A 23,709-nucleotide genomic window follows, 5' to 3' on the forward strand; every position below is an offset into this window, starting at 1 on the left:
GAATCACATGAAAATGTCTGCAGGCCCACGTTACAGACAGACTCTCCTTCTCCGGCTGACAAAAGGCATGTTCTGCGTCAGACAGCCTTTCACTGGAATAGACCACAATGTGTCTCTGAGCATTTGGATGGCCACTGTGTTGAGCAAGGATCTCCCCCAGCCCCACATGGCTCACATCGGCTATGATCTCAGTATGTAACTTAGTGTCAAAATAAGTCATATTGGTTGCATTTTCAATCACATGTTTTATTCTTCTGAAGCTTTGATCACATTCAGGAGACCACTGGAACGGAACATTCCATTTTGTCAAGTCTCTCAATGGGGCACTCATATTAGAAAAATCACAAATGTATCATTGACAATAACTGCCAATGTCTAAGAAGCAGAATTGGTGATGTCTTGTGGGGTGCAAGTAGCTGATTTCACTTGTACTTCAGTCATTCCCCCATCAGAGAATATGTGCCCAAAGAATTTGAGTTTGGTCTTGCGAAACTCATACTTTTCTGCATTTAAAGTTAGACCTGCATCAGCAAGTAACCTGCATTCTTGCATAAGAGCATTGTCATACTCCTTTTTCGTTGTCCCAAATACCAGTATGTCATCACTGTAATTAAAAGCATGCATGACAGGTTGAATTGTTCGACGCATGATATCCTGAAATAACTCCTGCTGACGACAATCCAAAATGTTACCTTTTGTATCTGAACAAACCAACCTGATCCAAAAAAGTAGTGCTGTACCTGCAGTTTTCTACCAACTCGAGTTGATGGTATCCCTTATTCGGGACAAGAACGGAGAAAACTTTGGCACTGTTCAGTTGCATGATCATGCCCACTATGTGTAGACCAGGATGTATTTCTCTCTTGATTACTTTATTAGCCTGTAGCGTATCAATACAGATGCACACTGCACCCTCACTGTCCTTTTTGGGCCCCCCCACCATGGGTGAGACGCATGCAGTAGAACCGGTCAAGCGCTCATTGATGTCATGCTTCAACTGCATTTCTAGTTCTTTCTCAACAGCTTTTTGCAAGTGTAGAGCAACTCTATGGTGCTGCTGAGCAACAGGTAGAACATCCTCATTGATGTGAAGTAACATTTTCATTGTCTTGAGCACACCTAGGCCATGAAATAATGACAGAAACTGGCTCACACCTTCAGACTGAGTGTGGAAGTTGTAATTGAGAGATATCAGTTCCACGTTATCAGCTGTAGCAAAACTGAGTAGGCATCCACTTGACAAGGCTCCTTGAAGAGCGAGAATTGGCACTTGCACTGATTCTGTTTTGTGTCTCATTATCACAATGAATGATCCTTGACTCTGCAACAGTTTAGATGCAGCTCATGTGCGTTTGTACTATTCGATGGGCTGAAGCATGGCAAAGGAGATAGGCTGTTGAACTTTTTGAGTGGCATGAGTTTAATCGATGCACCACTGTCTATAATAAAGGTCATGGGGCAACCGTTGTCTAAAAAGAGACTTTGTGCCCATCACCACCTGGCCAACCACAGTTGGGGTAGCTTTGAGACCAGGACTGCATTATCAGACCCCTCCACGATCCTCCCAAAAGCAAAATACAAAGGCTTCTGATTCTGTCACCAAAGTCCTGTTAAGGTTCTAAGGGCCATATGTATCATTCTATCGTTTTGCGAATTCCAAATAGCAAATTTTAAGGAATCGCTATTTGGAAATCGCAAAACGGTATGTATGTAAATAATCGCTATTTTTTAGCGATTTCCAATAATTCCTTATTTGCGAATTCGCAAGTTGCGAATTCGCAAATAAGGAATACATCCCATTCATTTCTAAGGGCCTCTTGGCCCATAGAAATGAAAGGCAAAATTGCGATTAGCAATTTGCTAATCACAAATTTTGCGAATTTTCCAGGGTGCAGGGGTGTCTCAAGAACACCCTGCTGCACCCCTGAAAATGACATGTGTGCGCATATGGCGCAGATACATGCCCAAAGGGCATGTATGAGCGTCACATGGCACCTTTTTTTAAAAAAAAAATGCTTTTTGAAAAGAATTCGCAAGTTACCACCAACTACAAGTTGGTGGTAATTTGCGACATCTTATTCCAAAATCGCAATTTTTAAATATTTCATACATATCATTTAGGAAATCGCATTTTGCGATTTCCTAAATGCTTGTGCAATGTTAAGGAATGGCAAATGTTGCGATTCCTTAACATTTGCGATGCGATAATTTCATACATCGCATTTCACGTTTTTCTTGTCGCACACGCTGCGAATTTCCGATTCGCAGCGTTTGCGACAAGAAAAACGCTTCATACATATGGCCCTAAAACTCTGCACAGTATTGCCTTTGCAGAGCTCTATACAAAAAGCTGAAAACTAGCTCTATATTGGGGTTTCCACTTCTAGCTTACTGTGTGCACACCATTGATATCGTCACCACACCGCAAGACCCTGTAAAGCAAGCCAGGCCAAGCAAACAGATTCAGCAGAATTTCAGTCTCCCAAGCTTTTAAAAGTTATTAAGTTCAGGGAGAATCTCATTTTTTCAAAGGTTCCAGCATGAGTTTGTGACAGCAATGCTGCAGCTGTTACGGAACACGATGTATCATTTACAAAAATGCAAAAGGAGAGGAATATATGTTCGCTGACACTTTCAGTCTGATATACAGGGAAAAGGACCTATAACCGTTCATGTTCACATCCAGAAATGTCTGATTTTAAGGACTAGCAGTCCTTGAATGACTAGCTTGGATAAATGATGGTTGTAGGATAGAAGCACTCATGGCTAAACCACACATGCCTCTACCAAGCAGCCTGAACCACAAATGTGTCTTAACCATGCATTGCTTTAAAATGCATACCTTAACAACACAATTTGATGGTAAAAGGTTTAATGGTAAATGGGTATACGTGGTGAAGGTTGCACCCCCCTTCCCTAGATACAAAGCCCCTACCTGCCCACCCCAGCGGTCCAAATACCCCAACACCCCACACTGTCCCTAACCCTTAATACACACTACTCCAACACCGCACAACCGCACTGTCCCTAAAACTACCCCAACTCCTTTCACTACGCTTAGGCATATAACATTAAACCCTATTTTTAAAACATCCTGATCCCCACCCCCCAGCCCTTAAAAAACAACTCGCCCACCCCTAAGTCCTAAAAACTACCCAACTGCCCATTCACCTCTCCCTTCCCACAGGCCTAAAACCTTGTGCACCGACCCCTCCCACCCCTGTGTGGTCCCTAAAACAAGTCTATCCCCTTCCACTGCCCTTAAACCTAATACCATGACCCCTAATTTAAAAAACGACCCCTACCCCCAGCCCTGAAAACTACCCCTACCTACCCCAACCCTCCCCCAGCCAGAAAACTACCTGACCCTCTCCCAGTCGTGGAAGCAACCCCCAACCCCCTCCTCCCTGAAAGTGACCCGACACCCCCATCCCTGAAAACAAAACCCCCAACTCAAACAAACTACCCCGACAAACCTGGCCCTGGGGCCAGACCCACTTACCTCACCTCACCTTCTCTTCCTGGAGTCTTTCTGCTTCTGCCGAGCTGCAGGCAGCAGCTAGACCGTGCACTGCCGTAACCACATATATGCACCGTTAACGCAAATGCGTGGTTAAGGCAAGCATGGTAGGGCTTGCGTAGTCGGAACACATGTGACTCTGCCTACGACTGTTTCCAATAAATAGCTAGTTGGATACTTATAACAAAAAAAAACGATGCGTAATCTGTTCAGAGCTCTTATTTGTTGCATTGTACATTTTGTGTCGGTGGTTGTGGCTTTCAGGCTCTTAATATTGTTTAGATGCAAATGTACTCTTTACAACAGGGGTGTACCCATGCTGGCTATTGGTTCCACCGGGCATTGCCTTCTCTTATTCCCGTGCTGCCCCCTTACCTTTCACTGCTCATTCTTCAGATGCTCCTGCATAGCAAGCCGCGCCACCTTCCTGGGAGTAGAAGGCTCTGTGCAAGCACACAAATTACCTTTCTGTTGATAGAGTAAAAATGGAAACTATACTGTCACAGGTTAAGTTGGCAGTTGAAGAAGTATTGTTGGTCAAGCTGTTGCAGTGGTATTGCTCAGGCCACTGACTAACCGACTATAGAAGAGCATCCTCTAACACAAGGGAGCTCTAATAGTGGGTGTGTACCTCCTTCATACCCAAGAAAGGACACGTCTGTCTACTTTGTTTGATCACTGGATACATAGGGCTCAACTGAGAATGAACAAACCCATGGGGCTTAGGTGGCATTTGCTCGAAATATACCCTCACATTGGAAGCTGAGTTAGGGCTTAATACCTCTTGACAACAACAAGGTCATATCATCTTTTTCATATGATCACATGCACATGCTGGAAGCATTAAACTGGTATGATTTCACACAGAAAATGATGAACTGCCTCTCTAACTCCAGCCGCCATCATGGAAGCCAGCCGCGTGCAGCCTATCAAGCTAGCCAGGGTTACCAAAGTCCTCGGCAGAACCGGCTCACAGGGCCAGTGCACCCAGGTTCGGGTTGAGTTCATGGATGACAGCAACCGATCAATTATACGTAATGTGAAGGGGCCAGTCCGTGAAGGGGATGTCCTTACGTTACTGGAATCTGAGCGTGAAGCAAGAAGATTACGCTAAAACATTGCATTTATTTAAATGATCCTGCTACCAACTTAGACGTGAAGAAACATCTGATTGTTTGATATTCAAAACGCTGAAAACATTTTTGGGGAATAAACTTTTTCAGTTTGGAGATGTAAAAAAAAAAAAAAAAGAAAATGATGAACTGCACACAACTATGATGGGAAATACCTTAATTCCTTCATTCAGCTCCTATTGACAGAGTGCAGGTTACTAGGAACAATGGCACACCTAGGTGTATACTCCATCCCTGAGAACAGAGCTGGGTAAACAGGCTATTTATACACATAACAGGGGGCAATCAACAATGGTGTCAACTGTCTTGGTATAAACTACCCATATTGGAAGAGGGTGGTTTACAACATATGATGCAGCAGTGATTTTGTTCAAAAAAGCTACAGGGTATTGTTGTGATATGCCTGTGCCTCTGGGTATGCCCTAAACTGCATGTGTTGTTTCTGTCTTGGTCTTAAACTTAGGTATATGTGCATCAATCTTCCATCGAACATATTGTAGTAAGAACATGTATTTCATATCTGAGTGTGCGTGACTGTGACTGCACCACACAAAGAACAGTGGATGAATATTTATTCAAGTGGAATTGATTACCCTATGAGGAATTTATATTCCTTACATTTTTTCTCTGACTTATGTTTAAACCTCTTACATTTCTAACATCATCTAACATCATCCATCATTCCCATGCGGAATATTGTTGGCCCATCTCACCATAACATAACTCTGACAGTTAAATGCTATAGTACTAGCGAGGTAAGAAATCAGGAGCGCTGAGTAGCGGAATATCGCATATTTCTTCCTCATTTGAAAACACACTACAGGGATTTCATTTGAGATGGAAGGGATGCCAGGATTATTTTTGTACATACTGATTGCACGGCAACCTTCCCGTTCCTTTTTATATCCATTAAGTTGTTACTTAATGAGATGATGTGAAGGAACGCTGGGTGTTGAATCATCCTACACCACCAATGTACACCCACCAGTACCCAAATGAATGTGATTGACCCACTGCAAGACTACATTTTCCGAGATATGTCGACTTTGGCAAGAAATATTAGTCTTTTTTTTTAATTTGTAAGCTTGAGCAGGCTGGGCACAAAGGAAATGTCAATGCTGAACCTCTCTGAGTTTTAATCTGCCACTAGGTGTACACTTATAACATAGGACAGTACCTGGATGAAAGAGAGCTGGTACTGCACCAGCGTAGGTATTACATAAGAAGGTATCATGAGTTAAACATAAATTGTGTACACTAACCTCAGAGTTTTTGACTTTCATTTGACAACCCGCATACAAGGACTAAATAAAATGAGTTTGATATGGCCTCTTTTAAAAAAAACTGGATGTTATGATAAAACATTTATTCTTTGCAAAACGTTCCCCAAAATTATTTTTTTCACCTCAGCTACTTCCTGGAAGTCTCAGGGTGATCCGGTAAGTGGGGGCGAAGGAAACGGGGACGTCTTAAAACATGTTTTCTCCTTTCATTCTTCTATAGTAACTTTAGACAAAACTACAGCCAAACCACTCAACTGATTTACACAAAATTTGGGAGATGGCTTGATCTTGGTCCAGATGGAGTGCTTTTTTGTTATTTGGTGTAAATCCATGCAGTATTTTTTGAGAATTTAATGCTCAACAAATTTGTATACAGCATGTTGTAGACGGTCCACAGACCTGACAAATCTCATGGAGAGATCTGATCAGCAGCCACCACATCATCAATGATGTGTCAGCGCTATCTTAGGACTTAGAACTCAGTTCAAAGTCCTAACAAAAAAGGTTAAAAAAAGACATAAGGGGGCAAGGTGGGATACCCTGACATCCTAGGACTGGTAATAGTCTCGCGCTCTTCTCTTTAAATGTATCTCCCCCCCAGGTGGGCCAGGGCCCATGGGGAAGCGCAAAATCTTTCTTTGGGGATGGTGGCACTTGTCCCCCTTCCCTGAACCTCTGTAAGTCCCCAGAGACCCCACCCCCATGGCCGATATATAATATAAGGTGAGGGAGTTTCTGCTCACCTCCTTGAGCCTAATAAAGCCCAAGTGGCGTTTTCCCCCAGAGCTGAAATTCATAATAAAAGAGGAGAAAGCTGCACAGCCCCCATCATCGAGCGTTAATAGGCCCTAGGAATCCCATCCACAGGGCTGAATTTTATTAGAGGAAGAGGGCGCACAGCCCTCCTCACTGTATCTTAAAATGCCGCAAGGACCCTATCCCACGGGGTTGAATTGCACCAAAAAGGGGAGGGGGCCACACAGCCCTCCTCCCCGAGCCATAAAAGGACCCAGGGACCCTATCTCCTGGAGCCAAACTGAACTTAAAAGGGAGGGGGGCCGGCATGCCTCTGCTCCTCAAGCCTCTTAAGGTCCCAGGGACCCCACCCTGGGGGTCGGCTCAAAGACACAGTAGTTTCACTGTGAGTAATTTTAAATCTTCCACCAGGTGGGAACAAAGATGTCTTCCCTGCCTGCAGGTATTGAAGGAAACAATGGGTCACTAAGGCATCAGCCTCAATCACGAAACAGTCTGTCTTAATTAATTAAAGACAAAACATTTATCAATTTACCACTGTAAATAAAACCAGGCAGATAACTGATGCATGAACACAACAGGGAATTGAGGGCCCCAGTGGATGTTTAATGGCCAAACATTGCTACCACCCCTGACATATCAAATACACCAACAATAAGGAGCAATGGGTCAAATAAAAAAGAAAGATAGCAACTAACTATGTATCTGCGCAAGGGAAGACAAACTAATCTCAACTTATAGTGTGAACTAGTGACATTACACAACGGGTATTCCTTCCTTGTGAAAAAATTCCTATCAGTCGTCGATAGGAACCAGCCTATTCATCATCTGGGATCCTTCGCACCTTGAAGGTAAGATGGTAAACCCACTGCAGATAGACAGATGTATATGCCTTATCTGGCCAGTGAGGCCCAGTGAATTCTATGGTGTATGAGGGTGTAAAGTGACAACTGTAGAGCAGTACAGAAAACATGTAGGAAATCAATAAGTGGAAGAAGGTGTGTTTTAACAGATAAAATTGGATAGTGAAGGGGTAAGGAACCTTTAATGAGCACCTCTACATTTCCAAATCAATAAAAGAGTGCGACGATAGTAGTGTCAACAAATAACTATTATTGAGTGTGTTAGGTCAACGTGTTTCTGCAGACTAAGTGGAGCCAAAAGGTATCCTGCTGCTTCATCAGGACCATTATCGCTACTGCTCAATATCAAGTGTAAAAAAAGGTTATTTATCACCTGGATGTTATATAGGTTATCTTTCTCCTGGCTTCATGGTCCTCAGGGTAAAAACCAGGCAAGCCGAAACATGTAGGGGCTACGGGAGGCATTGTGCTGTTTTCCCTGAATAAAAAGACTGCAGCTCCGGAATAGGGCCTCAGCCTGGTTTTGTATGTGATTGGCGGGCCTCCCCGTGTCCGTGATTTTCTGAGGCTGCCCTGAAGGGTTGAAGACTCCAGTAAACGGGGATTTGTGTTGGAATTCGAATGAGGGAGTACGACCCACGCACTGCTGCTTTTCCCAATGTGGTGATACAAATTATGTGAAACGAGGCAGCAGCGATGGAAGGGCTTTGGGTAGGATGTGCTCCTACACTGAACGTTCCGGGCCCAGGTCTTTTGACAGGGAGGTCATCCATAATTGCGAACTGTGAACAATATTACGAGCAACGTGACAGCATTCCATCTGGATTTAAGGAACATTTTTCTGCAGTGGGAAATGAAAAAATGCAATGGACAATTTGTGCATCAAAATAAGAACTTTTCTTTTAACATCAATACTTACCTAATGTTTTCTGCTGCATTATGGGAGACATAGGCTGTAAAAGTCACGTAAGTTGAGACGACCATTTAAAACAACATGCACGTAAGCACTTTGTAAACTGCCTCTTTCCCGTGATCAAGGCGCAAGCCAAAACATGTAGGGGTTACGGGAGGCATTGTGCTGTTTTCCCTGAATAAAAAGACTGCAGCTCCGGAATTGGGCCTCAGCCTGGTTTTTTCTGTGATTGGCAGGCCTCTCCGTGTCCGTGATTTTCTGAGGCCGCCCTGAAGGGTTGAAGACTCCGGTAAACAGGGATTTGTGTTGGAATATATATATATATATATATATATATATATATATATATATATATATATATATATATATATATATATATATATATTCAAGCAAACTCGTCCCAAATCCACAAGACTTCAAAAATCCTGCACAGCTCTGGACAAACGAAGAGAGGAACCCAGGAATGGTGCCAAACAAGTGTGATTTTATTTCAGCTCAATCTCGCTCAGCATGCCCGCCATTACGCGTTTCGACAGTATCCACTGTCTTGATCACATGATGTGATCGCAAAGTTACATGGGATTTTATCCATCTAATCATAGACACTAAAGGTGGACTAAATTATAACCACCACATTTAAAACACAACATTCATTCAAAAGGGTACATGGAAACAACAGAAGGACTACCGCTATTTTGTATAGTCCAGCTCCATCTTGAATATAACCCATAGTGGGTAAATAAACTGAAGTATATACATGTGCAAATACGCAAATAAATAGCATGTACAAAAAAACTTCATAAATATATACATATAAATATATAAATATATAATTCATTTAAAACCATTGTTGAATTTCATGATTTACAAGAGGACAGTGTTTCACAAACCCTTTTTGAAAAAACGTTCAAAGAATATATCCCGAGTGGGAATTTCCAGTAAAGTGTCCTGTGCTGTATGTAAACAAAGACCATATGTAAACACACATATTTGAAAGTATCAAATTCCCATCTTGTAACAAGGAGCAGCCATCATCGCAAAAATTGCAAATAAAGAATATATTGAAAGTGATTGAGTGCAAGTATCTCAGTTTTTTTAAATATATATATACATACATATTCCAGCAAAGTAGGTTGGTCCCAAAAAGAAGCGAAGCCACAATAAAGTCACTCGGCACTCATATTTGCATCCATTTCATTGCCAGCAGACAGCTCACAAATGCAGTCTTTAAAACGTTAATATCTGCCTGACGCGTTTCAGGAATCTCATCCTTTCTTCAGAGGCAATGTTCAGAAAGGATTTGGGAGCAGTTTTTATTGCGCACTTTGGTAGAGATTTCAAACACCTGCCACAGTGGACGTGTCCCTTCGCAAAGCTTTCTGGGCTTTGCAGTGCACCAACCTTCTTCCCCCCGTGGGGTAGCTTCCAATCCCTTCGAATTTGAACATAATTAAAATTTCAAGTGAAAAAGCACTACACAGGGTGCTGCATGCCCTGCTTTCCAGCAAAGAAAACGTGCCACGACACAGCACCATCCTGCACTGGCGCTGTACTCCTTTATTCCGTAACTGCAAGCAACCTCTTAGAGCCTGCAAGGACCCGCATCCAAGCGGTGGGTAAATCTCCACGGCTGGGCCACAGCCGCAATCAATTCCAGCAAAGCAGGTTGGCAGTTATACTTATATTTATACTTATGTTGGGAAACTATAACTCATACCCTAAAGTTACTTAATGGCATGAGTTATACTTTTTTCAGATAAGTATACCTGTAACTGCTGACTTTCTATGGTTTGTGTGGGTAAAACATCAACCCCACTATAACATCCCTGTAACTTTGGTTTTTCCAGCGAATTTCTATGGTTTTTGTAATGTAAAGTAATAGTGGTTGAGGTCCCCCCCTCCAATTTGGCTACGGATCCGCAAGTATTCAAGGGTACCCATAGATCCGCAGACGATCTGCTTCCCAACATATCTATCAATTTCATTCTTTAAATACTCCCAAACTGCTGAACAGGTTTACACAAAATTACAGAAGGGATCTTTCTAGACCAAGAACTACCTTTCTGCAAAGGTTGGTGTGATTCTGTTCAGTGGTTTGGGCTGTAGTCATGTCTACAAACTGCAAAATCCTCATTAATTTGGCATGAATAAAAAGCATTTTAGGACTCCATATTTTCTCAGCCCACTCTTCCAGAATCACCACGAAACTTTGCAGACTGCAGCTCAACTAACTTGCGTACTAGTTTTGAAAATGTTGTGAAGATTCATCAAACGATGCCAAAGTTTTTAGCAAAAGAAAAAAATACTTTGTCTAGGGTTATGTTGGTCCTAACTATAACTATCTACTGACTATCCTCCTTGTGACCAGGTTGTCACAGACATAAGAAGATTCCCTACGACTGTTTATATTTGGGTGGTAACTCTAACCCTTCAAAAGGCCAGCACTTTACCAACTGTTGCTTAAATTTGAGTGAAAACAATACATCTAACCCTTCTAAAGTCCAAAACGTTCCCTGATTTTACTTATGTTGGTGTCGGAATGTTAAATGTAACCCCTCCCAAGTCCAATGCGTTGCCTGCATTTGGTTACATTGGAGAGGGATTATTAAATCTAACCACTCTAAAGTCCAGCACTCTTCGGCCTTTTGATTACATTGGAGTTAGATTACTTAATCAGACTCCCTTGAAGTCGAACACAGTCCCTAGTGTTTCTTTTAAAAGATTGGCAATACTAAATCTAACTCATCCAAACCCCAACAATTTCCCTACTTTGGCTGACATTGTGGTGGATTAGTGAATCTGACCCCTCGTGCCCCCTCCCCCCAACAATCGCCAAAACCTTCTCTACTGTTACTAAAATTGAAGTGGGAATAGGAAATCTGGCCCCCAAAAACATCAAAAATGTCCCTGCTTTTGCTTACATTATGGTAGTAACGGTAAATACGACCCATCCTAAATCGAATACTTTTCCTACTTTTGCTCAGGTTGGAGTGGAATAGTAAATCTGATCCACCCTAAAGATCAACACTTCCCCACTGTTGCAGAAAATGAAGTAGGAATATCAAAACTGACCCCTCCAAAATGTGATACTTTCCCTACTTTTGCTAAAATTAAAGTGGGAATTGTAAATATTACCTGTCCAAAGTCTAACACTTTCACTACTGGTGCTCAGAATGCAGCAGGAATAGTTAATCTGATCCCTCCAAAGGCCGACACGTTCATACTTTGACTGGGATTGGGGTGGGAATAGTAAATCCGACCTCTCCGAAGTTCCACACTTTTCCTAATTTTGCCTACCTGGGAGTGGAAATAGTAAATCAGACGCCCTTCAAAGTCCAGCACTTTCCCTAATGTTGTTCACATTGGAGTGGTCTTAGTAAATCTGGCCCCTCCTAAAACCAACACTTTTCCAACTGTTGCTTAAATTGGAATTGGAAAAGTAAATCTGACTGCAAAGTACAAGGCAGTTCTAGTGTTGCTAATACTAAGATTATTAAATCTGACCCCTGCAATATCAAACATTACTATTGCTTTGTTAAGTTTGATAATATAGATTTTTTCCTATATATTTTTACTATTTTTTATTTATTTATTAAATGTAATGATTTGTATTTTTGAACGTATGATGGAATGTATTTTTTCACTGTTTTGAATTATTTTGTAATATAATTTCTTCTTATTATTATTATTATTAATACCTTGGATGCAATTTTTTTTAATTGTTCACATTTTTTTTTTCATTTTGTATGTTTTCTTTTTATTAATTGTATTTTATATTTATTTATTGTATCATTATTTTAAACTTTGATATCTAAATGTAATTAAATATGATTGCATATAGTAAAATCACTGTCCGTGATGATTTTGCCCCGAATGTTTGTCGCCTACAAAGTATATAATCACAATATTTTGATTCCTGGTATTTTTTTCACAGATATGTGTCTATTTTTGATCCCAATATTTTGTTATGCAACCACCGATTTATAGTGCTGTGAAACTAGGATATGATAAATACGTTCAAATGTCCGCAAAAATGTATGTAGGCGCTGCTTCTATATTTCCCTTCAATTCCCTTGGCAATGTATTTACTTGGAAAAAAGAATATCTGAGGTTTGTCGACTGACTACCTTTGTGTTTGTCACTTTTAATGGATTGTAACTTCAGTCCAATTTAGCAGGCTGTTTTTGCCGATTACCAGGTGGTCCAACATAACCCTCATTTTCCTCTATTTATCAGACATAGAAAAAAGCTGTTATTTCCAATGCAAAGCTGCATAAATCTCTCTTGCCTTACAGCAGCTCCGCTGACAGATTGCACACTACCCCGTCTTGGACAGTGATATTGTCAATCACATGTACATATGGTGCGTGGGAGCGAATGCGGGCCGAAGGGAAATGTTTAAATTGCTTGTGCCAGAATCAATCTGTAAACCATGTTTACAAAATGTTTTCGCAGCAAAGTAGTAGGAACTGGCAGGCTGGCTCTGAATGATGCACTGGTGTTAAATATAGCAGAAAAAACAGAGAAAGGTCTGGACAGGCTACCAAAAGAGAAAAGACTGCGATAATTCACTGCTGTTTCCGACTCCGCCTGGAGGTGCCGAACACATTGAGGCAACAAGACGGTTGGTGGTGGTCTATTTCCAGAGCACCTTTTAATAGAATATTTCGATTTTCTCAACACAAACATAGATGAGTAAAACTGCTCGATTACACTAAGAAGTAGGAAATAGACAAAAATAACAACAAGCATTGGCAAAACAAAAGAAATCTTTCTTTAAAAAATGGAAGAGCTGAGCTGTTGGTTTTGCCAGTTTGTTTATATTGACATAACCGAAAATTAATAACAAAATGGCAGCGAAGATATCCTAGCTCATGCACCTTCATGGACACATATGCGTGAACACCTGGAAATGCTTTTAGTTAATGTGGAAAACATTTCAAGATGGTCGCTTGGGCCTCAATAGAAATGCACATGCAAGGACTGCGTCTTCAAATTATTTATTTTCCTCATAAAAAAACGTAGCCTTCTGACCTACGTATGCCTACGTGGGCATGAGATGTTTTGCACCAGTGGCCATTTTACATTTTAAATTAGTTCTAAGTTTACTTTGCCATTTGAAGATGGCCGACGTCTATGGCTTTTTCGAGAAGCATGTTTTCAGGAGTACATAAAGAAAGAGGCAGGTGGCCAGCTAGCATTGTACAGCTGCAAGGATGTTGCTAATTTCTTTAAAAAAATAGGAAGAAATAGAGCAAGGGGTGGGGCAAGGGAGGAGCAGGGATGGATGGGGAAGGGAGTGGGGCGAAATGGCAGAGCAAGATGGACGGATGGATGGATAGATGGATGGATTATTTTGAAAGCAAATGAAGTGGGAAGTAGGGCAGCGTAGGACCATGGAGGTGGTGGGTGCTAATCAAGAAAATAGTTCCTTTATTTCGGAAGTGAAAGGAAAACAAGTAATCCAATTCATATGATGGTAAAGACTTTATGCTCCAGGGATGGTACAAAACAATCGGGAGTCCAGCCATTCACTCAATGGCATTGAACTAAGATATACATGAATCCATCCATTTTGAGCACTGGCTGATTCAAAGTCAACTCTATGCAATTTTGCATTGTAGACAATCGATCCACTACCACAAGAAAACTAAAGCTGCCTGTACGTGCTCGTTGCCATGTAAACCAACTAGTAGACTGTTCCGGCATCAACATCTGTGAATTCCCTCCGAACAGCCTTGGAAACAAAGAACAGCTGAGGAGCATAAAGTGGGGATAGAGTTTTCCTCTGTGGACTACACTCATCTGCCATATTGCAATAACTTTACAAAAGTGTTTGGCGGTCACGAAACTCAAAATCAGATCACCAGCCAGATTACGAGTTTAATCCTGGCAAGCGGTGTGTGCTGTGGTGGTTCCACTGCAGTGCTTTTCTAAGGCTTAAAAGAGATCCATAAAAAAGGCAGCGCTGTGGGACCACACAGGCCTGTTCCTGCACAGGAACAAATGCACATGTAGTGCATTTCTTCCTGTGCAGAAATTTGGGGTGCAGAAATAGAGGGGGGCACAACATATGCATCTCTGCATGCACCCGCATACACAGAGGATCTGTAAGGGCCCCCTGAGTTTCCTCACTGCCACCCTTTCAATGACGGGCTCACCACCGAGGATAGGGTCACTTTGAGGCAAATTGTAACATGCTCGTCGGTGCCACGGTGGCACCGCCAGCATATTGCTGCCTCAGACTGCTGTGCTACCGCTGCAGAATTCCCGGTGGTTGCAGTTGTCGAGTAGTAGTCCAAACGCCAAACTCATAATACGCTGTCCACTTACCTATACCGTGACTACGGCAGTCCATCGTAAATAGGCCCATAGTCACTGATAATATCATAAAACACTTATTGTGCATATCTGTTCCGATTACTGCAACCTGCTTTGAACTTATTGTTCACAAACATTAAAAAAAAATACTAAATAAAAAAGAACCCTACATTTCCCAAGACACTACTTAATTTCCAAGTGGAACTCAGTAGGCATATGCATATGGTGCCACCCACTACTGCTTGTCTAGACAGAATCAAGGCCAACTACCACCTTGAGATTAAGGGACTAAGGGCTAGATGTAGGTAATTCTATTTTACCACTTCTAAAATACCGAATTTTACCGATTCGGTATTTAAGAAGTGGTAAAATAGAAGGGGGCACATGTAGGTATTTCAGAATCGGTAAATACCGAGTATTTACCGATTCGGTAAATACAGAATCGGTATCCCCATTGATTCCTATGGGCCTTGAAGCCCATAGGAATCAATGGTGAATACCGAATCTGTATTTACCGATTCTGTAAATTCCAATTTTTGCAAGGGTGCAGGAGGTGTCACTTTGACACCCTCTGGCACCCCAATTCCGGACTGGTGTGCCATGTGGCACACAGACATGCCCTAAGGGCATGTCTGTGTGTCACATTGCACAGGTGTGCATACACAGATGTGCATGCACACCTGGATTCGGTATTTTACCACCCAATTGGATTGGGTGGTAAAATACCGAATCTGAAAGGCCTGCGGCACTCAAAGATGTGCTACCTACATGTGCTTTTACAGAATCTGTATTTTTACCGAGTCTGTATTTACCAATTTGGTAATTTTACCGAATCTGTAAATACAGATTCGGTAAAATACCGATTCTGTAAAGCATGCTCCTACATTAGAAAACCCTAATACCGGTCAGAAACGGCCGAGATCGGCCGTTTCCGACCGGTATTAGGGCTCCTACATCGGGCTCTAAGAGGCAAATGGAGACTGTCCCGATCTCTGGGCACACCAAAAGTTGTCAGTGAGAAGGACAACATCTATAGTTTGAGGGTTTACTTGGCATAATGGGACCAACAAGCACTGACAATAAGCAAATATGTGGGCAGCCGTGAGTCAAAATCAGTAGTAGCAGGGGCCGCACAGCTGATGTGATGATTCTGGACCTTCATCTCTGCTTTCTTTTTTAGTCCATTCCTGTTGGTTTTATTCAGTTTAGTACTTGCTTGTTGAGGTTCTTCAGGTTATATTGTTGCATCCAAACTGGTAATCTGATATTTTGGGGTTCCTTCTCAACTTTGTTCTGAATGCATGTGTGCTGATGTATTGGAATGTTCCTGTTTTATGTTTAGTGCTCTGTCAGTTTGGTTTGCATCTTAAGATATTTGGCTTCGGTGTTGAGCATTTAAAGCTCGTCTTTTAAATCTCTTCTCCTACTTTCAGAGGATTCAATTACAACACATAGAACATGCTCCATATACATTGTTTCCATTGCTATATTGTTGCCATGTAAACCACATTATTTGTATTAGTTGTCCTCCAAACAAAAGGCCCTGCGTTTTTTTACCAGGTCCTCTCCTTGTAGTTATGACACTGCAGATTTACCGAGCCAGGGGCCAGATGTAGGTAAGTAACATTTAGCGATTCTTAATTACCGAAAATTAACTAATTTTACCGATTCGGTAATTAAGAATCGGTAAATGTGAGGGATGGGTATGTAGGGAATCCAGATGTTCCCTTTTACCGAATCGGTAAAAGTCGGTATTTACTGATTCGGTAAATACCAAATCGGTAAAGCCTATTGATTCCTATGGGCTTCAAAGCCCATAGGAATCAATAGGCTTTACCGATTCGGTATTTACCGAATCGGTAAATACCGAATTTCACAAGGGTGCAGGGGGTGTCACTTGGCTGGCACCCCCTAAACAGGATTGGGTGCCATGTGGCAGGCATACAAGCCCTAGGGGCAGGTCTGCCTGCCACATGGCATAGGTGTGCATGCACACACGTGCATGCACACCGGAATCGGTATTTTACCATGAAGTTGGATTTCATGCTAAAATACCAATTCGTTAAGGCCTTTGGGACTCAGAAGAGTCCCACCTACATATGGAATTTACAGAATCGGTAAAATTACCGATTCAGTATTTTACCGAATCGGTAATTTTACAGATTCTGTAAATGTAGATTTACCTACATGTGGCCTTGGATTTAGGCCCCTACATACCGATTGGCCATTTACCGGTCGGTAAATGGCCTGAAACGGCCACCTACATCGGGCCCCTGGTGCCTAGCACGGATACGGAGTGACAGTAGTCCTAGCAGGTGTGGGTAGCCAAAGATGGGTAGTGGCATGTTGGTACTCCCGCCTTAAAAGCCTTCATTGCTGACTGAATGCTGATGAATATAAAAACAAGCTAGTTAACCCTTGTTTCCATCTCATAAAATTGATTTAAATTTTTCAGCTTCATCTTTATATCTAACATATGTAATCCTCCTTTATTTCCCGAATCATTGTGTGACTTTTGTCAAGCAAATCACATTGTTTAGGGATCAATGATCCCAATGCACAGGATTCTGCCCTGAGGTGTTTTGGAAAATACTTCCACTTGTCTAGCGGAACTGCCTTATGTAGTCATATGACTGCCCATTTTCCCTCTTAAGCACCTTCCTCTGCTTAGAGAATGACTAGCCAACTTTCACTGATATCACTTAGCAGGGGCGGGTACTATGAGATGATGTTTCGAAGGTAAGTATCGCCTTTTTTTGAGCTTGCACAATTAATTCAGGCAATTAATTCAGCCAACACTTGTTTCTCCCTTATAATCAGACTGGCATTTTTCAGCTGAGACTGCATATCTCTACAAAAGAGGTGCTTACATTTTTGCCATTGTGTGCATTTTTATGTAGGCCACACTGGTCTTTAGCCACCCCCTCCAACCTCTCTAGTACACCCAACCTTTTTGGCCATGGGCATCTTCTGGTGGTGTCTGCTCTTTAAGAGCCTTTGGTGGCGGATAGGGCCTTAGGCAAAATAAATCCTGACCTAATATTCACCCTCTTCTTCACCTAAACATGCCCCTGTACCTCCTTATTTTGCAACCCAAATGCACTGCTTCCATTGTATCACTGATTGACACTATTTCCCTTGACATTGCCTACATAGATGGGGTTTGCTTTTAGCACTCCCAGGTGGTTCCTATAAACCCATGTATGCATTATGTCAGTTGATTCCTTGTGATGCTCTTCTCAAACTCCTATGTGTGAGCCTCAGACTATATAGTATGGCTTGGTGTGTGATGCCCTTTGCTATTGACTGCTCAGCTACCACTTGTGGGTGGTCTCCTCTGATCATATAACATGGCTGGTTAGCTTGACCAACCCGATTGGTTGCACCTCACAAGCTCTTCAGGGGACTTCTCACACCTCTTACTATGGATGGTCACAGTATGGCTTCTTCTTTGCATCTCCTGGGTAATTTCCTCAGAGGTTGTCTGAACAACTATTTCTGGTTGTGTGATGCCCCTGTTAAAGTTGCATCAGCTTCTGGCCAAGACTGACTCTGTTGCCCTGTGATAACCCCTCTGTGTGTGAGACTGGAGCTCCTGCCTATTGGGGCAGAACTAGACTACTTCGTCTGACACCTCCATGGGCTAGAAAAACATCTCCATTATAGAGATGACTACAGATAAGGAGCTTTTTGAGCTGTGATCAAGATAACAGAAACTATTTTTTAACATGTTAAACCTGAGGGGAATATTTAACAAAAAATACTCAACCAGCGCAGCGAGTCACCTTGCTGCACTGTGCTGCTTTGTAGGGAAAGGGCAGGAATGCACCATACTTAACAATATATGACTCATTCCTGTCATTTCCCGGCACTGGCACGAAATGTGGATTCTAGCACCAATGCAGACACCTTTGCACCAGACTGCCTAACTTTTAAGCAGGGTTTTTTGTGCTTTAAGGGACACCTTCCTGCACAAAAACAACCTGCTGAAGTATTTTCCTCTTTCTATGTGTGTTTCTGAATGAGGCATAGCATTTTTACCCATTCCCACATCTACAACTGATGATAAATCTGGGAATGTGCCAAACTTCATGGGAGGATGCGTGGGAAAAACAACGCTCCATTCACTGAAAAACTCTCTGGGGGAGAGTTACGCGATTGGGGATGTGTTGTGTTACTCGATTCGATTAGCTTTATTCGATTTCAGTATAAAAATCATAAAAGCAACAACAACACATATATATACATCAATACATCAAAAACATTTCATTTCACAAAAAATTAACAAACGTTTAAGAAACGATTAAATCAAGAGAAGAAATCAGCTAATCACTGGACAACAGAAAGAATGAACAGATCAATTAAAAATAGGAGGGGAAGGGGGCCATTCAGTACAGGACCACTTCTAGCCGTCTGGAAGTTACTCTAAGTTACTTGGCGGTGCGGCGAGACATATAAAGATCTAGGGTAAAAATCACTTAAACTCCAAATCGATATTGGACCATCGCCTATTTGTGGCTGCCAAGATTTGAGGTATGGGACGACATGTTTGTTGCTGAATTTTACGAGTACCAATTCGCCCACAGTGTTTTTTACAAGAGGTTCTAGCCAGCCTACCCTTCTGACGCTTAATATAGTCTCATCTATATTGGAGGGCAATGGTCTGTTTTTAGTTAGCCAGAACACTACCTTGTTCCTTAAGTCCTGCTGTCTTTCATGTTTCCCCTTTGGGAGTTCTGGTATTCCTGCGAGGACACACACAATGGGAGCTGCCTCTGGTGGCAAATGTAGGTGGTTAGTTTTACGTGGAATGGTGTCCTGACTAGCCGCAAATCTTTTTTGGGATGCATTTCTTTGTTTTGCCCAACCCTGGGGTAAGAACGCTGTGGTATCATGGCTGCTTTTGAGTTTTTTAAGGTATTCATGGGTGGGGTGGCTGTTTGTTTACAGGTGGTTGTGTTTTGTATAATAGAATCAGGTGAATCTATGGGGGCTGGGCGCTGTAGTTGTACTGGTCCTCCCATCGTTTTTGTAGGTAGCGAGTTAGCCTTTATTGCTTCTTCAACTCCTGTGAGCCTGTCCCCTAAACTAGTCATTTTTTCGATCAACGGGGATATAATAGATTTCATAATATTTTCAAGCGCGGACAATAGGGAATCCTGTATGGGTACTTTCGGAGTATCAGTGCTAGGGGTATTGTGTGCTGGTCGGTTTCTGTTTAATTTTTGTTTCTTGACCTGACTGCCCGTTTGGTTAACTTTATCTCTCTTCCTTTTGGCCGAGGGCACCTGGGTAGAGACGGAGGGTAGGGAATTGGATGTTGGTTGAATTGTGGGAGACATGTCCTGTAGGATCTGAGTTGGTTGGGAAGAACGACCGGAACCAGGACTAGTCATAACTATAGGGGAGATTGGAGCGGGAGTTAGCACATTTTCTACATTCACAGGGGCATACGAGGCTTTACACATTAGATTGAGTTCTTCCAATAATGATATAGTAGGGGCTGTATCAGCAGTCTGTGAGGGAGAACCCATAATAAGTGAACTGTCCATGGCTGGAGATCGTTCTAGTCTCTCCAATTCGCTAGCAATGGGCAGTATAGCACTCTTGAAATAATAGTCCATTCTTCCCCTGAGCAAGTCACCCTCGAAGGAGTGTTTTCTAAAGTCCCCCTTACAGGACATAGTGTGACAGCTTGTAACAATAAGAACCAAATCAATATCGGCAGACGAGCAACAGGGACCCTTGGCAAGAACCTGTAAATTAACCCAAAAATAGTCAGTTGGTAGGGTACCTTTAGTCAGTGTTCCTCAAGGCTTGAAATCAAAGACAAGGGGGCTGGCCCGACCCAGCCTCCTCTGGCCTATGATGGCCTTAGATGGTCCCGCCCTTGTCCCGGGCCTCTCCCGGCGCTACGCGCGTGCTACCCGCGACGCGGAGGGCAGTCCTTCCTTTAAAGCGCCTTCGGGCGCACCCTGGTTGCTGGAGGCGGCATCCAGCCGCTGAGGATCTTGGGGGATGTAGTTCCCTGTCCCGGCTGCCACGCTGCGGTGTCCTGGCAGCGGCAGCGATGGCGGGGATAGAGAAGCGCTAAGGTCTGGGGCGCGAGTCAGCAGGTGAGGGACAGCACTTTGGCCCCACAGAACAGATACAAGAGCCTCCCAGATTTATCAAGCAGCACCGGGCCATGCAAATCGGCCTTACATGACAAGATAAATCAAACTTAAGAGTTGCCTCACTCTAATCCCCCATTACATGGCGCAAAGGCATCACAACCTTTTCATAAGTATGCCCTCAGAGTGTTAAAAGTGACAAATCTAGGTTTTGGTAGTTTTATTAACTAGATTTGTCAAAGGTGTAATCTATGCTAAGCACTTTAATGGCCCTGCAAAATAAATCAGGTCCTATCTGAGAAGCCCAGATTTCTCTTATTTTCTCCATTTTAGGAAGGAAACCAAGATAGTTGACTTGAAACTAGCAGGAATATACCAAGCAATTGTGAATCTGAGGAACCACTGTAAGTGGAGGATTGTCACTCTTGAAACAAAACTAAAAACTTTGAGCCTTTCCTCCACAGCTTTTATGACGAAATATCGAGTGCAAAAATATTGTGTTGCAAACATAGTGTGACAAAAACACAGATAACCAATACTTCAACTCTCTTTACCCACTTTGAAAATAAAATTAGTATTGACTACAAGATTGTCACCAATAAAAAAAAACTAAATCTAACAATTTCAAAAATACATCAAATACAAATATTGATAACACACTCAAACAAATGCAGTACAACTAAAATACCAATACAAGACTATATTAATATCATAAAAATATAAAAATATACATTTACACTTATATTAATATACTAAAGCACAAATTAATCATAAATGCACTACATTTATATTATGAATATAACATTACAAAATTAACCCTAATCCTAAAATAGAAATAGAACCTACTTAGAATTTAAATAAATAATTAAAAAAACCAAAACAGTTAAGAGATAGGAAAACATAAATATATTTAAAAAGGTATAAATCCATAACATGAGAGTCAGTCAAACTGCTGTACAGTTATCCCACTTCAAGGAAGAAGAAAGAAATGCATAATATTCAAAAGTATGTTTACAGACTCCTAAAAACTAAAATTGCCTAACATAAATCACAGTTTATTTGCAATACCAAAAATAATTAGAAAGAAAAAACAATTACATTTTTTAAATATGCTGAGCACATAACTGAATGTTTAAAGCATGAAAAACCAGCTCAAAAAAGAAAAAAATTCTGAAGTGCTGCAAAAACCAAAACAAAGTAAAACAATTCAACACACAAATTGTAAGTCCTAAATGTAACATATTGAAAATACATTTTGCTGAACATTATAAACCTTTATAATTATTATATTAAAGATTTTTAATGCTACCCAAAACCAAAAGCACCCTCAGCTTGAAATTGAAAAAATAGTTATATACAACATGAATCAAATATGTAGGTTTTTTTAAAGTTAGCAACAGTGAACTGAATGTAAAGATGTGAAAATCAAACTTTAAGGAGAGTCTGAAACTCTGCACAAATCAAGAGCATTTAAAAAAAGTAAAAGAACGATTTTAGATGTAAAGTGCAAAATGTTTAAAGTGTTTCTATTGTGACGTATAACCCCATTTAATAAAAGAATGACATATAAATAATATATGTATAGCAGTGACAGATACCAATATATGCACTAGAGCTTCACATATCACTTCACAAAAAAAAGAGAAATCCAGACTAAGCCAAATGTATTATATGTTTACTAAAAATAACACTACCAGCTAAAACACCCACCGGAAGTGTCACAAGTACAACTTTACCAGTTGTTATGATTGTGCACACATTAATAATGACAGAGTATGTAATGGCTGGATTTTCTGTTTAGATGGGATCAGCCCCCAGGGGCCCCTGTGACCCAGCCAAAACGTACTCACCTTCCGTCCTCAGGACTCCTCTATATCCAGGCACCTGGTACCTACCTGAGGATAGGGAACTCGCAATATACAAGCTCATATTATTAAGAACACCACTAAATCTATAGGGATACTAAGAATACTCACTGATTACTAGGGATATCCATACCCTACACCACACTTATTTACATCAGTTGGTCTCGCGGCCACCCTGACCCAGACCGTTCTACCCTAGGGCAGATCTGACACACAATCTGGTGCGTCTACACACGGGCCTGCAGAACCCAATGCTCCCTTTTCCAAACCGTTCGCGATCCTGCGAAACTTACACGACAGTGTCCCTCCTGTCGCTCTCATTTGTCCACAATCTGGTGGATTTACACGGCGGTGTCCCTCCCGTCGCTCTCATTAACGCCGCATATCAACGACGACCACATTCCTATGAACACCTATACATATATATATATATATTGGGATATTATCTCAGCTGTCTACTCGGGATGAAACTACAATAATAACTTTGAGTGTGGGTCCAGATTATTATGTATTACCTGCTCTTGGCATCAAAGGTCCACTCACTCCCTATTTATGTGATCACCACTTACCTGATTGGGATTACTCATCCATTCATGCATCTAGCAAACACCTAGAAGTGCCATTTACCTTTAGTGAACAAGAATAGGGATTACACACCAGTTAGTTATAAACTGGGGGTTATTTTATTACAGTAATATAAACATTTATGCAAATCTAACAAAGACTATAGATAGAACACACCGCTTGAAAGAGAAAAGATTACACATAACAGGAACACTCCGCTGAAAGGGAAAAGATTAAGTGTAGCTAATGTGATGAAAACAATATCACCTGATTAGTGTGAAGTCTTGTTCTAGCTGTCATCTGGGTTCCTCTCTCGTCTGTGCCTTGGCTCATCTCATGCTCTCTCTCCTCTCCTGCACTCTTGGGTACACCTCTGCG

At 41.7% G+C, this 23,709-nt stretch overlaps 1 protein-coding gene across 1 annotated transcript; it reads left to right on the forward strand.

The window, feature by feature from the left end:
- Positions 1-4,407: 4,407 nt before the first annotated feature.
- LOC147685308 (small ribosomal subunit protein eS28) lies at positions 4,408-4,775 on the forward strand. The gene has a single exon (XM_086939620.1). The coding sequence runs from the start codon at positions 4,425-4,427 to the stop codon at positions 4,632-4,634; it is 210 nt and encodes a 69-aa protein (XP_086795746.1). The 5' UTR covers positions 4,408-4,424; the 3' UTR covers positions 4,635-4,775.
- The last annotated feature ends 18,934 nt before the right edge of the window (positions 4,776-23,709 follow it).

The sequence above is a fragment of the Lissotriton vulgaris genome, chromosome 10, assembly GCF_964263255.1.
Source record: "Lissotriton vulgaris chromosome 10, aLisVul1.2, whole genome shotgun sequence".
In the NCBI taxonomy this organism is placed as follows: domain Eukaryota; kingdom Metazoa; phylum Chordata; class Amphibia; order Caudata; family Salamandridae; genus Lissotriton; species Lissotriton vulgaris.